Source organism: Fopius arisanus, unplaced genomic scaffold, assembly GCF_000806365.1.
Source record: "Fopius arisanus strain USDA-PBARC FA_bdor unplaced genomic scaffold, ASM80636v1 scaffold00030, whole genome shotgun sequence".
NCBI lineage: Eukaryota > Metazoa > Arthropoda > Insecta > Hymenoptera > Braconidae > Fopius > Fopius arisanus.
In genome coordinates, this window is record NW_011887769.1 from 133034 (window position 1) to 149213 (window position 16180).

At 39.7% G+C, this 16180-nt stretch overlaps 1 protein-coding gene across 7 annotated transcripts in view; it reads left to right on the plus strand.

Annotated features, from left to right (window-relative positions):
* mub (poly(rC)-binding protein mub) overlaps positions 1-16155 on the plus strand; it is an 87290-nt gene extending 71135 nt beyond the window's left edge. For 4 of the 7 annotated variants that reach the window (XM_011302934.1, XM_011302935.1, XM_011302933.1 and 1 more), the window contains exons 3-8: positions 4173-4229; positions 4315-4704; positions 5247-5642; positions 8920-9016; positions 9486-9765; positions 12624-14500. In XM_011302934.1, the coding sequence (XP_011301236.1) occupies positions 4173-4229; positions 4315-4704; positions 5247-5642; positions 8920-9016; positions 9486-9765; positions 12624-13005 (1602 nt within the window). In that variant the 3' untranslated portion in view covers positions 13006-14500. Of the gene's footprint in view, positions 1-4172; positions 4230-4314; positions 4705-5246; positions 5643-8919; positions 9017-9485; positions 9766-12623; positions 14501-15997 lie in introns of those variants that run through there. The other 3 variants (XM_011302937.1, XM_011302938.1, XM_011302939.1) reach the window with 3 other exon arrangements.
* Positions 16156-16180: the final 25 nt, after the last annotated feature.

The window sequence follows — 16180 nt, forward strand, 5'->3', positions numbered from 1 at the left end:
GGATACGTCTCTTCCCTCTAGTCGCCTCATCTCACTCGACCAAGAGTTAACAATCGATTAGTTGAAATTAAACAAGCTCCCAAAAAAAAAAGATTATTAAATGAAGTAAATATCAGTAGACTTTCTCGAATTAATGAAAATTTCCAGTATTTTTGCATTTTATCGTGATGGTGAGAGATCGATCCGAGTTAAGAACAAAGAGGAGGTTGAGCCAGTTGCATCATCGATCTTGCTCGTAGGTACATCCAACCAACCCCTCAAATCCTCCTTCAACTCACGTCTATGTATTTCATATCGAGATTCAAGGACACTCATCACATTTTACACACACGTAAATGCACCACCCCAAGATCGTGCTAAAGTGCGACACGAGAATTATTGCACGTTTATGCATATCTCAACAATCCTCCATGCGTCATAGACCGTAGAGAGCTACCCTCCCCTCTATTTGCGGGCTATATTCCATCACCTAGAGTAACACGAAATTCCACCAGCCACCGACGGCTAGACGCAACCCAAGTCTCTGACGAAGGGTTTCCAAGCCCTTCCACCCCTCTATTTTCAACTACCAATGTTGAAGGCAAGAGCTTCCACGTCAAATCTCATTACACCCTGGTTTTTTCGCCCCGACAACCACGACGAGAGAGTCACCATGGCTTCTCTTCGGTTCTTCTTCTTCCTTGTTTTTTTGTTTTTTTTTGTTTTTTTGTTTTTTTGTTTTTTTCAAACCTTTTTTCATCAACCATCAGCTTCTCTTTTTTTCTATCATATTCTCCGTATTTCCGTTGAGCTGCTGCACTCAAGCATTATGACGGTTTTTCCACACTTGCGTGTCACTGGGGTTACGTAATTATCACAGTGAAAGACGAAGCGTTGGTTAATGCCGGTTTTTTTTTGCCTGCCTTCGTGACAGAAGTCACAGCTATTAAAATTTTTGTTAACGTGAGGGCTGACTTGCGGGGTAATTGTTGGAATTAGTATAGGGTCTTGGAGTGATTAATGATTGAATTCCTCCTGAGTGACTTGAACACTTTATAACGAGCGGTCAATTTTTTTCAACATGATCATCACCTTGAGTGTCTACATGGTATTGTCACATAAAAATCAAGCCTCTGTCCTATCAATCGATACCTTCTTTTGTATCATCATGACCCAGTTGTCACTGGAGATACCGAAGAACAACAAACGAGGATAGAAAAAATGTATCGATGCACAAATAAACTTGGCACTACGGCGGCCACATTTTCAACACTCCACGTGATACATATTTTTCAGTTTTTTTTATCGTGGAGTAATCGATGGCCCGATTAATTGAGGGCTGCTGCTGTGGCAGGCCATTTTTCTCCGGTTGATGCACGAGTCTATGCTTCTTCTTTTTTTTTTGGCTGAAATACTCTGAACTAGTAGGCTGGAGCAACGCCAAGACTCTTGGTTGGAGGATCTTCTAGTCTGGCTTTTCACAATCTCTCGATTCCATTGTGTCGTTTCAATATTCAACTGCTACATGGTAATGTGCAAGCCAACTTAATTGTTTCTATTGGAAGGAGAAAATGAAACGAGAAATCCATGAATTTACAAAATTTTTTCTTCAACTAATAATTACAACTTTTCGTCCTTGACGGGGCAGGAAAATTTTCATTCCAAACACTCAATGTGAATGTATCAATCCCCTCTAATTACAGACATTGATATTTCATTGAAAAGTTTTCCTTGTTGATAAATTGATGCTGAACAATGAGAATAGCCTTCTCGGCTTCTAAAATAGAGAATTCACTCGGAAAGACTGAGGATAAAAAAGTAGCCGTTTGGCAACTCCTCGTATCCTCAAGTCTCGAGGCAAACAACAGAGATATCGACCTGTTCTCCAATATACCGTAGACGACCTGTGTATGACCTAGCTGCTACAATGTTACAATGTACTGCCAACTGGCAGACGATTTTATCGTCGCATAAAGTACATCAATTACTTCACACCTCGGAGGCAGAACGCCTTGTGTGTCTGAGCTATAACAGTGAATCTCGTGTCCAGCCGAACTCGTATGCCAATTTCCCCCTTATTTCCGACACATTCACATAGAGTGGATCGTTGCATCTTAAACCTCCCGATCGAGATGGAGACCGATCACAATCACCAAGAGTAGTCGGACAAATTCTCCTCAATTTCCGGAGTATCGAGTTCAGATTACCCGAGTACATTCGTATTCAAGCTGGCGTGTGCACTGTGCATTTGTATAAATCCCATCGAATCTCCAGTATTGCCATCATTCTCGTTATTCTCCTGCTGTAGGTTGCCTCTAGGTCCCCCTATCTCGGCCAGAATCAAGGAGGAAGCATCGTCTAGTAAAGAGTCTGGTGGATTCCAGTTGGCTGGACTGTAGCCAGGGCCTCTGGCCAACAAGACTCTTCCCTTACGACAGATCCGTTAATAACGGACGTCATAGTTTCACCAAAAATGGACAATCGTAGCAAAAACCATTAGTCTGTCAATCCCACCAGGGCAAAAGCTCCTGAAATCCTTTCTGCTCCAAGCAATCTCATTATCAATCCAATAAATTGGATTTTGTAAACACAGCAATGTTATGAATTTCTCAAAGCAAGTCGCCGATAAATTGGCATACATCCAGCTAGTCTCCCTGCCTCTCCCCCCATCATTTCCTTCTTGTTTCCAGTTATATTCGTTAGCCGAATCACCAGCGTATTTCCTCGTTGACGATCCTGGGAATAGGATAAAAGTGACATCGTTACCCGTAGAAACTAGAAATAGATGTGTACCTGGAAAATTCAATTGCAACGAGCAACCGAGTATTTTATCTGCTCTATTTGCATTACCAGTTGTGAAAAATCAGCTTGGTTCGGTGGTAAAGACTTGTTTTAGTGTTAATGACCGGAACCAGTTACCATTCTCGTTAATCTCGTTGGTTCTCATTTACTCTGAAAGGCTTTTGTCACTCTTTGTTCTACATCTTGGAGAGATCCCTGTCACGAGTTTGGAAGCCGTTCCGGATTTGGTTTACATCGTAAAGCCAATTTTAGGACACTTGGCGGTATTATAATTTTGTTAGCGGACGTGACACGTGGAGAATTCAATGCATGAAATCTATAGAGGTAGAGTTCAACTAATGTCCACTGTGATTTATGGATAGATCTTGGGGTTGAATTGTCGGTAAATATAATGGTTAGATGGATTCAGTCAATAAAATTACACCGCTGTAAATTCCTTGTCGTGAAAATGATCGAGTTGCTTGAATAACCGGCAGTTATATTACCGGTAATTAGTCTGTTTCCCAATGATGTAGAGGAGTTAATTAACGTTTCGAGGTGCTCTAACATTTGTATAAGCTGTAGCATCATGATGAGGATTAAACGGCTGTTTGCCCTGGAAGCACTCGATATTTTCATGGTTCAACATCGTTGAGCTATCAAGCCTCCTACTTTGTTGGTTGTAAAAACAAGTACTTCCATCCGCACTATCTGCTCTCCTTGCGTACATGTTATAAACCTAAGTGACGTACTTCTGTACCAAGCGTTCACGTGGTGTGGCACATTAATTGGGGATTCAAACTGGTGCGTTTACAGTGGCATGCGCTTCGGAGATTGAACGGCCAATTTACATGATATACCACTCCATCCTCATCTTCTCCATTCCATGATTCTGGGGGCTCACTCCCTCCTTGCACCCAATTTATCCAGCCAATCGGTGAATTTCCATCGAGATACGTTAATCCGTCAGCAGTTTGAAAAATCAAGCTCCTCGTTATTTTCTAATGATTTGACTTTCGTCGAGACCTTGATCTGAATTTCTCACTACCGAGTCCAAGTGAACGTTCACTCTGGACACGAGAATATGTTGGCATTTGAGCAACTTGCACAACCACGTGTCCACTTTGTCCTAACTTTAGAGATGCATACCTAGCAATTTTTTTCGAGGAACAAATTATTTTCATTAGTCTCAAGTACTTCTTGTTGGACATTATCGCTTGATGAGATCACCCGAAAAACTCCTCGACTAATTATAGAATTTGACCAATTTATTTTTAAGGTGTATCAAGAATTTATGGGGATCAGTTGCAGGCACTTAGGGGGATGCAATGTACCGTTTATCTTATTTTTAGGATATTTAGGTGAATTTGGCTGGTAATTGGTGCTAATGAGGCTCGTGGCTTATTTTTCAGGAAGTCGGAAGTATTATTGGCAAGAAGGGTGAAATTGTCACGAGGTTCCGCGAGGAAGTAAGTACCGAATTGCCCTAACTAATGATTTATTTATACAAATTAAATTTCCATCTAACTGGCATGAATTATTGATAATCAACAGTCAGGGGCCAAGATAAACATATCTGACGGCTCGTGTCCAGAGCGAATTGTCACTGTTACTGGGCCAACCAACTCAATCTTCAAGGCATTTACCCTTATCTGCAAGAAATTCGAAGAGTGGTGCTCGCAGTTTCACGATGTACAGGGGGGTGGTGGTGGTGGTACCACACGAACACCAATCACCCTAAGGCTTATTGTACCAGCATCTCAGTGTGGATCACTCATTGGAAAGGGTGGCTCTAAGATTAAGGAGATAAGGGAAGTCACTGGCGCACTCATTCAGGTTGCCTCGGAGATGCTGCCGAGCTCCACCGAGCGCACTGTCACCATTTCAGGTACCAGCGAAGCCATCACCCAGTGCATATACCACATTTGCTGTGTCATGCTAGAGGTATGAATTCTCTAATCTCTCCAGTCATTTCCAATCAATCATTTCATTACAAATTATATCACATTGACAATGAAAAAAAAATATTAAACTCCATTTATCTCACTTTTATACTTTAAAAAATGGATTGCACTGATAGGAAAATTGTTAATCCTGACGAATTGGAATACATAAAAATACCATATGCTTCTGCCAATTCGTTATTTTCCTCCCGTCTTGCATTCTAAAAAATATTAACCTTTCGTCACAAGCAATGCAGTAGCGATGATAAAAAAATGAAAAAATATATCTCTGAATCCCAGAGAGCTATCAACATTTTCATAGATACTTTCACAAAAATGACGCTATTAAAGTCTCTGAGTTTCCAAGATATTCCAAAAAGAAAGTTCGACCTCTTTTATTCAGTCAGAGCACTGCGATTGTTTCTTGTGTCGAAGGATTGGTGAAAAAGAAAAAAAGAAAAAAAGAAAAAAAGAAAAAATTCATCCCCCTAATAACGCGCACAATCAATGCGCAACATTTGTTTTGTTTTCTATCTGTTTCAGTCCCCTCCCAAAGGTGCCACGATCCCTTATCGCCCTAAACCCCAAGTTGGTGGGCCAGTGATCCTGGCTGGTGGGCAAGCATACACCATCCAGGGTAATTACGCGGTGCCCGCCCACTCGGACGTAAGTACAGTATTGTCAATGCCGGTATCCGCTGCCGGGCCTGTCCCACCCTCGCTGAACGCCCAAACTCTTACTGCCTCGCCTTTCGCCGCCGCCCACCCTTCCTCGCCCTTCGCTTCACACGGCCATCCGCTGATCCCGGCCCATTTCACTGGACCCCATCATCCGCTACACCCGAGCCCCTTACACGCAAGCGTGGCAGGCCTCGCCGACCCCCTGCTGAAGAGTGGACACTTGCAGGCAGCCCTCCCGCCCGCACTCGTGGCAGACGCCGTAAGTCTTTTCTTTTTCGTGATCCACAACATCCATTACCACTCTGCCACCCCACCACACCATCACCCCACCACCCCACCACCCCATCTTCTCCACCCAACCCCCAACCCCCCCAACACCCCTGCTCAACAAACTCCAATTGATTACACGTCAGAGACAATACCATTACATTATCCACAATCATGACTAGAGTTTAGTCACATCTGTATCCTCATTGGTAAGCTATCCCTCACCAGTACAGGGTACACTTGAATCCTCAGCCACTTGCTCTGATTACCCGAGGCACGGTGGAGGAATACCACAATTACTCTTCATGCACTGTTGGAAATCATTTTTATTTTCGGCAACACTTGGTGGGGCAGGAATTTTTTTTCGAGAAAAAAGCCACAAGACAAAAATTTGTTTGTTCGTTCCAATACTTGGGCTACATGTAAATGTTCGCTACAGAATAACACTGAAATCCCCTGGCTTTTGTCAATTTTTATGTTTAAAAGAAATTCAATAGAAATTCACGTATACAAAGTCCTCGAAATTCAATATATTCCAGATATGTCATTTATAAATTCAAGTCTGCTACACTGTCAAATCACTGCAGTGTTTGAAAAACCAAAATAAAAAGCAATAAAATCCCCAAAAAAAAAACATCGAAAAAATTGAATGAATATTTCAACTAATCAGCAACAACAATCAGACCACCCAATCATAACCAGAGTGATGGCCAATGTTCTTAACATCAAAAGCCAACTCCACCAAGACTTTGCGTGCATATCAGCAATGATACAGCTGAATAACAGATTGTCACGAGGCGGGTTAAAGTGATTGTTCAATGTCGAAACCCCGACACCGTGTCCACAAGTAGCCTCTCCCAGTAAGCCCCCCCCCCCCCCTCATTTTGTTCTGAAGAACTTGCAATTCACGATGATTTTTCCAATGAGCCTCAGAACCCCAAAACAGTGAAGAAAAGGACTGCCGAAATGCTGATAAAACCCCGCTTGTCTCCCTGCTATGCCCTGAGCTCTCCCTCTGGAGTCATCAAGCTCAATTTATTACTTCAACTCCACCATAATCTTTCATTCATTAATCTCCAGATGGAAAACTCACTGGGCTATAACGCTGTTCTGCATCATATCCAACATTCACGTGACCCCAAACAGAATTGATTGCATATGACACTACTCAAGAGTCACGTAACTGTTGGATAAATTGTTTCTCGTTTTTCTTTTATTCTCCTCCATTATTATTTCCCAACGCACGTTAACCATGATTGTGTACGACTGTTATTACGGCTCTTCTTTTTATTTCAGTATTTGTAAACGCTTTGCACTGCATGCGCTCGTATTCTTCCTCATTAAAATGCAATTTTTATCACGTCGGTACCGGGCTTCACTCCCATTTTATTTTCTTTATAGCTGCTCCTGTCGTAATTTTTAATTGAATTCATTCTGAAGGGAGCACCACTATAGCAGCATTGATATAACGAATTGAATAGTTATAGCCTAATTAGCGAGAGCTTTTTTCGAGGAGACGCTGACGCAAACATTGAGTCGAGCTTTATCGACCCTTTGAATTCAATTCCGTGTACTATTGAACAGTGTTTTGCCATTTTTATTTATTTTTTTTTCACTTTAGTAGCACTTTTATCCCTGGATCTATCTGAAAATGCACATTTAACGTTCACATTTGATTGAAAATGGAAACATGGAATTGAGCAACTGATCCAGCAGAAAGTAGAATGAAAACATTACTGGAAAACAGAAGTATTTCTTTATTCGGCATATTTTCATGGTATTGAGTTTCTTTGTTATTTTACGGAGAGTTGATTCAACTATTTTGCTTGGAAATAGCAAGGAACGATAGATATTCAATGGCAAGTGAAATGCATGTGAAAATAGGAATGAAAAGTGTAAAAGAAAAAAAATAAGAGACTACTAGAGTCCCAATACTCCCTAGTACGATGTGAATTCTATTGGCGACAACGTGTAGCGGATAAAGATGATGTGTTTTTGTGGGATTACCGATGAAATCTTGTCGAATACTGCATGGGAATGAAGATTAGGATAACCATTGGCTTATTGTCACGTTTATTTCTTCATTCGTGTCATCAAACAATTTTTATTTAACCTATCTATCACCTGGGTGTCTCATTTGAAATTCATGCTCAACACCTCTATTATCTTCTTTTTTCATTCACTTTAACAATTTCAAACGCGTTGGGTAATTTTTCCGTTGAAAAAAAAAATGTCACAAGGGGGATGAACTTCAGTAATTTAATTTCTCGAATTTAAAGTACTTCTTCAGCGTTATGAATTCATTATCTTCTGGGATGAAAAACTTTTCCTACACTAACATCAACGCCTTGCCAGTCATATTTTTTTCTCTCATGCTCTTTATTTATCGTTCTCAAACATCCCAAGGCATTTTAGATTTTACGACAACTCTTTAGCGGCTCTGTTAGATCAGCATGGCTTATTCGAAACACAACTGCTGAATGAGAAATTCGTTTCGAAGAAAATTTGGCAATCAATAGAGATGAAAGAGTTTGCGCGAGGGTGGGCTGCCCTTAAGATGTTCATGTTGATTTTTTTAAGGAGTTATAAGAGGATTAATAATGTACAAAATTTGTTACAGCGAGAGTTTACACGTTTAGAAAGTCTGTTATTTGTAGGTCATTTTGATTAGATTAGAGTTGAAGCACATCGATGAGTTCAGGATGACATATCGCTCGGTTCATTAATTATCATGATACATATTTTTATTTTCCATCATCTTCATTTAAATTTCACCTGGGGTTCGGAACTAGTGCAAAGAGATCAGTAATTCAAAGACAAATACTGGGGGACAAGCGAAAATTATACAATGAGCTTGCTACTTTATAAATCGACTCCAGTTTCCAGAAGGAACTTGAGCATTTTAACATTTTTTCACATTTTCAAATATTTGTCGTATGATGCAGTAAAGTCATACTCCCCTGGGGATAAGAAAAATCCATGCAGCAGTGATTCGCTATCCCGCTACCTCTGGTATTTTCATTTTTCTTTTATACTTTTCAAAAACTCGTGATGTGCAATGAAACCGAGTGAAGAATATATTTGTTTTTTTTTTATGGAGTCGATTCAAGGAGAATTATGAGGCAAGAATTGTGTTTTATTATTTCTATCGCATAGGTGTTTTATTGCCAGTTGTTCTCCTGTTCTGATCCCTTGCAATTGGTGAATAATTGATAATTGGGGATATTTGTGGGGTTTATGAACCATGCGGATGTTGATGGTTGTTACAGATGGGTAAACTTGGAAGCAATCCATTGGCAGGACTGGCTGCATTGGGTCTTGGGGGGTTAGCTACGCCTGCAAACACAGGAGGTCTGAACCCAGCTGGTAAAATTTCTTAATTATAAGTTCGAAAGCTTTGTCTCTTTTGTTCACTTGATATTTTGCTCTATTTATTCGAGATTTCATTCAGCAGAGAAGAGCCAAAGACTAGCAAATCGTTCTCTTTCTCAGTTGACTCTTCGAGGGATAATCTTGATCTAAGGGGGATTTATCAGATGTAAAGCTATCCCTCGAAAAATTAGCCATAGACTAAATGGGTTTGTTAGCACCATTCGCCTCCTCGCTGCTGATTTTGTTGAGGTGTTTTAAACGGTTCGAGTCGATTCAGATTTTGAAAAGGTCGAGGAGTTGAAAAAAAAAGTGAAAATAGTGAAACATTTGGGAATCCACAAGGCAATCAACTTGAACTGTTTAACCTTAACACTAAAAATTTAAATTTCATAAATTGCCTCTTCGGACTTGACTACTGCGTTAAAGACCCCCCAAGTAATAGGGAAAAAAAATGTGTGAATAGCTCTGGCAGCTCTGGCCGGAAGTCAATTGCGCACGAATCATACCAACAGACAGCAGCCGGCAGCTAACAATCAGACGCACGAGATGACAGTGCCGAATGAGCTGATTGGCTGTATAATCGGCAAGGGTGGCACCAAAATCGCCGAGATTCGTCAGATATCAGGTGCCATGATAAGGATCAGCAACTGTGATGAGAGAGAGGGCGGTGCCTCAGATCGAACAATCACAATAACTGGTAATCCAGATGCAGTGGCGCTGGCACAGTACCTCATCAACATGAGGTAAGTCTCACTAAATCACAATTTACCTTAAAATATTTATTTACCTTCCTACTTTGGGTTCTTCCCAGACTCACCAACAGTTAGTGCACAATATTCCGAAATATTGTTTCAACTCTTTCCTCTTATCGTTTCTCATTCTCCAATTTTCAACTCGATACGAGAGGCCAAAGTGTGTCTCAAAGTGGCGCCTGCCAAATGAGAATAAGCGCGCGAGTGATGTGAAATCTGAATCTTTGTTTCTATCGAATACCCCACGGGTTCAAATGTCAAACAATTTTTTTTAAATATATACACGGACTGCCCTCAAACGTGCAGAAGCCCCAAACCTCTGAGCGTCTTGACGAATTTAATCGAGATGAATCTTAAATATAAATCAGTTGTCCTCTCTTTGGAAATTTTTTCACATTAAAAAATTGGATCTCCCCCAATAAAATTGAATTTGTCATCCCTCTCAAATGAATCGATCACTTTGCAAAGTACTATTTCAAATTGGTTACGTAACACCCTTCGGATTATTGTGGATCCGACGAAAATCCCGAGTGCCACAAGACCCAGTACCAAGGATTCTGGAACATCTAATATCCACTCGAGGTAGGGAGGAGAGGGATCTTGGAATCGTGTTTCTGGGTTACTCTGTGATCCCCCCAACTCCTTCGCCTCCTCTCGGTCTGCTATATGCCCACTTCAACACGCTCAAGTGTCTCCAGAGTTGTGGAGAAAAGCGACGAGGCCGAAGGGGCGACGAGGGAGTAGGGGGTGTTGGCAGTGAGGAAAATACCGAGGACAAAGTGTGAGAGGGAACCGACAGAAAGTCCAATCGTCAGGTATTTTCCATTGAATTGAAAAGACTTGAAAATTCATGTTGACTTCGTCACGACGTTCATTGTTGTGTCACAAGGGGTGGGTTGGGTGTCTCTGGCTGGAATGGATAGAGGCAGTTGAGGATATCCCCGAGACTGTTTCGTTATTGTCATAGGTGGCATTCAGTTATAATACAAGAATTGTACAGGTGAGAGAGAAGTAGCATTAAGAAAAAATTAGAATAACTCGAGTGATGATAACCAAAAAAACACACACACAAATTGTCTCTTCTGTCTGGTGATTGTGATAAGATGTCCAATTGTTCAACGATGAATGAAGAATACGGAAATCATCGCCGATGGGGTGAGCCGAGATGAAGAGGAGCACGAGGCAAAAAAACAAAAGAACCAAATGTTCATAATCCTTTATTTCCAGGTATCCTGTCACTGGTTCCACCTTGAGAATATCCTGCAGATAACTCCGTTTTTCTTTCAACATATGTTCCTACCACGCTGGCTGTCCTATTTATGTTTATTCGACATTTTACTTTATCATAAAATCATATAAATCATGAGAAAAAGAACATAAAGAGAGAATTTGTTTGATGAGGATCGGATGACGGCTCTGGTAATCCAGAAAAGTTACTACATTAATAATCCTGGTTTTTCCTATCCTCTCGCAGTGTTCACACTTTTTTTTTTTGTTTTTTGTTTTTTTTTCTTCACTCAGAAAACTCCTTTATCCTCGGACAAGGTGTTTGTGAGGCTTGTGATATGCTACTCTCCATAGAAACATCATTTTTTTTATCCAAGCATTTTCTTTATTTTTTTTAACGCTGTATACACTGTTTATAAACACCAACTGGATTAAAACGGATCATCCTTGCGATATATACTTTTTTTAATGCACACGTAGCATGAAAATTACCTCGTTTTTCATAAATACAACGTATCGTTGAGATTCAGCGCAATTTTTCATGAGTTTGAATGAAAAATATTTCCCAATCAAATTGACAATTAATCAACGCCCATACTCAATTAACAAGCATCCGTCTAGCTGTTGATTAACCGTCCGCCCGTTCCAACTCGCTGCCATTCGTGAAATAAATCGACAAAAAAAATACCCACGCCAAACTAATTTTCAGTATTTTTACTGAGTACTCTTTCATTCTATTCACCTCCGTCTCTCAGTACCTGTAATCCGTTGGGTATATTTTATTTCAGATTATCACTGCGATAATTTTCCTCGGTACACATCATCTCTATCCTCTCAATTCAACCATGCATTCATGCGCTCCCTGCAAAAAATTAAAAATCAAAATCAGAACGCCCAATGCCCTAATGTCCTATGTAGTCTGCTTCGCGCTCTTCATTTCTTGAAAAAAAAAATTCTGCATCAAATTAAGCAACACGACGTACACATTGATTGCTAATTTTTGACTTTAACAGAGTGCACATTATACCGGTAAATCACATCAATTTAGCTTCACGCGGGCTCGAGGATTTTCTACTCGACACACACGTATTTTTTTTTTTATTCTCCACATCACTAGCCCGCGAGCTAAATACATTACTTTTGAATCGACTCGAGTGAATCCCAGCCCTCGCAATCAATCGACAGCACATTCTCATCTTTTTTTATTCTACCTATCCTCTACATTTTTTTTTCTCGCCTCCATTGCGCACCGAGAGCTTGTAATTACCGCTATCTTCTCTCGTTGCACACTGGGTCACTCACTCACACGATTAATCATCCCCGAGGGTCACGGTAATTAAGTGGCCGATGTTATTGACGTTATTTCAATATCAACGAGCACCAGATTATCGTGACTATCGTCGATGCTCCTCATCCAAAAAAGAATTGAAAAAAAAAAAACAAAAAAAAAATCATATGAAGTTTATAATTTGAATGAAACATTTTCAAATCATGACATTCTCCAATCTCATTAAACATTTTCTCCTGGAAGAAAAAAAAAAGGGAAAAGAATTGAAATAGAAAAAATAAAAAGAAAGATGTATCCCACCCTCACCTTTTTTACATTTGTGTCTTTTCCCCAGTGTCGAACTGCAGAAAGCTAACCTAGAGGCCCAAAATACCCAAACCCCTGGCAGCGGCACCAATCCCGGGGCATCCGGGGCCAGTGCTTCCCCTTCTACCACTACTACCACTGCCTCTCCCTTGGCCAGCGCAATCCCCTTGGCTCAGCTGCTAAGCAAGCCAGGTGCCCTCAACGCCCTATCTAGCCTGACAGCTCTTGGTGGGCTTACGGAATTACTTGGCGGTGCCGGTGGTGCCGCCGCAACACAACTACCTGTCCAGACAACTGGTGTACATCGTTCACACAAGACATTCACACCACGTCTACGCAGTCCTGGTGCACCAGGGCCAACTGACAGCGGTAAATTCAAGTCTGAGAGGACCAAGTACAATCCGTACTGAATTTATTATTCAACGGGGGGAACGCTCTTGGCTTTTTTTTTATCTTCAACTTACTATAGAGGATTTGTCTCACTGTGTTAGAGGTTTTCCCATCCCTGGGGTTTATATTTTCTCTGTTTTCATAGCGAACGAGTTAAGCCTGATAAATCGAATTGTACTATTTGTTAAATAACAAGAATCACCAAGTCCATGGTGTTTATTTGTGACTTTTTTATGAAATTTAATCAGATACAAACAAGATAGCCATCAAAATTTTTGAAATTCCATTTATCTCGTTATAAGACTTGGTTACTGATTTGATTGATAATTATGGCAAATTGGAGTAGATTTGAGTAGTATAAGCTCAACGCACTCCGAGACAAAACTTTCTCCCAGACGAATGAGTTCGTGCCAATGCTTATGCTTCAACGAATTGGAATAAGAATCTTGTAAATGCGATAGGCAGACTCTGGGGGAAAAGTAAAAACCTCAGTATGATTTTTTGATCGAATACCTTTTGTTGCTGACTTTATTTTTTATATTTGATTTTTTTTCGTCACTGACGAAGGGATGATGTATCTCTTTCTGTTGATAAATTAATTTTCACGGAGAGCCTCGGAGTGCGGTTGGCGTGTGAGACATTTTTTTTTTTTTTACGTAATAATTATCATAACGGTGGATTATTCAAATAGTGTATCCAACCTAGGCGGGTGGATAAAACTCATAATTAAGAAACAATGTAATCATAATTGGTCGATTAGGACGATAAAGAGCGGATTTATTCTGTGGGAGAGTCAGAAGTCTTTACAGTTTAGAATTTAGTACGTGAGACATTGAAGTAATTTTGATTGACCTTTGTAACTCTTTTGTCGTCTGTAAGTATCTACTTCTGTAAGCTCAGATTTCTGCAGGGAAAAACGTGAGTCTCAACATGTGAGGATTATGATGAAACAGTGAGAATGTTTTTGGATCTTGTATTTTCAATGCGCCGGTGTAATATAAAAAATGGTAATTGGACATACCTGTAAAGTGGCGGATTATTTCTATGGATTAAGCATAATGAGATGATGAATCATGTGACTTGGGAAGTGAATAAATAAAATAATTGGATATTTGCGAAAGAATCCGCCACTAAATCTGCAAATTCAAGAGCTTAACTCATTATTGATGAAATAATAATCGACGATTAAATAGCGTCGTTGAGTGTTATACAAATAATCATTCGATACCTAAGTATACATAAACTATAAATATATAAATATGATATATGTAGTGTCGTATCATTAAACAATAGGTGAGTCTGAGTAAATGAGTACATTTGATTTATTAAAAACAAAAAAAAAACTATGGCAGAAGCTCGCTTTATTCCAGTTTCAATATTCGTCGTATTTTCAGTCATTCATGTCACAACAGTGACAGGCTATTCTCGTTGTCTCGACTATTTCAATATAGGAAATCGTTAACTCTGTTTCACGAGTTTCAAGTTACTCTTTCCACTCAATATGTCAAAAAAGAAGAAAAAAAAATCAATTGAAGAAGTATCTGGCCAATGATTGCATACGTGCTCAATTCTAGTTTGTAGTTTTTTAATCGTTAGGACAATGCAGGCAATCGAACCAGAGACTTCATATCCCTCCAATTACTCTCAAGACTGTGAACCTTTGGTTTATCAGTGAATGAGTTCATTGGAGATCGTGAGAGTGTGAAAATGGGGGTGATTAACGAAATGGAGATGTACGTGTCGTGTCATCCTACGTTTTTATTATTCGGTTGATTCATTTGTGTTAAGTCGATGACGCGATCTAACATCTTGATGGCTGAATATGCATTGTGTGGCTTAACACATTCAGCTAAATTGTATCACTGTTGAATTAAAACTAGGCGTATTTAATACGAGAAATAAAGGTGAACAATTACACTGAGACAATTGGTCTTGTCATTGAGACTTTATGGAACGATGATTTTTCATTTACTCATGAAAATACTCGGATTAGTTTCATTTTACAGATTTTAATTGGTTTATTTTTCGCCATCTTTTACTGCTTTTTTTTTTGTGAAGGGAGTCAGGGGGTGTGATTATTTATTGAGGTGTGTTTTAAGAGAACGAAAAGAGAAAGAGAATATTTGAATGAGAAAATTGTTGAGAAGACGATATCCATCCAACCAACTCTGACCCAGGCTCCTGCCCATCTTCGGTAAGCACCATCCAAATCCTCCGTAGTCCTCTTAATCTACTTGTCCCGTTTAACCGTTTTTTGTATCTTCGACCTTTGTATTATTTGCTTAAACATTCATTGCTTACTATTTGTTTATATTTGAGATATCACATTAATTTTACGAGTGACCAGCTCGACTCATCGACTCTTCGAGGTAACCTCTTGGTATTTTCATGAAAATTTTCCTATTTGTAATCCCTGTTTCATTAATGTTCACACAAGCCAGACTTTTGAACTCTCGGAGAGTCGGAGCTAATTCAAGAGACTGGTGAAATATCGTTGTGAATTTATTTCAGTGAGGGAGAAATTTTTTAAGTCGCAGACTATTATGGCAACATTTGAAGATCGTTATAAAAATTAACCATATAATCCTAAAAACAATCAGTTACTGCGAATTACATTATTTTTACTAAATTTCCTGTTGCTCGTTTATTTGGAAGAAAAAAATGTGTAGAATAACTTTATAATTAAACAGAAGTTGAATTATTCGATTTTAGACATATAATAATAATGCTCTGAAGCCTGATAAATTTGACCAATATCCTGCGACTTTTAAAATTCATAATACTTCCCTTCAACAAATAATTATCGAGACGAATTAAATTTTCAGCATGATATTTCAAGCCTCTACTCCCACTCAATTACTCAATATCACACAACGATTATTTCCATGATATTCAATGAACTGTACACGTGACAATGAATTCCTAGTTTACTCGGGTCTTGTAGAATTTTTTTGACTTCTGAGTGTGTTGATAATCCCCGGGGCAAAACTGATAGTAAAAATTTTGTTACAGGATATCAATGGAAACCGCTGGTATGGCAATGCCAGCATATCACTACATCGCACCGAATCACATCGTCAAGTCACCGATTCACTAAGAACAAGGATTAAACTATTAAAGCTTTCTGTTTCTGGGGCAAGAGGGGCTGATGACGAAGAAGTCGCGGAAGGTGGAGGGGTGAGAGGGGGGAGGGTG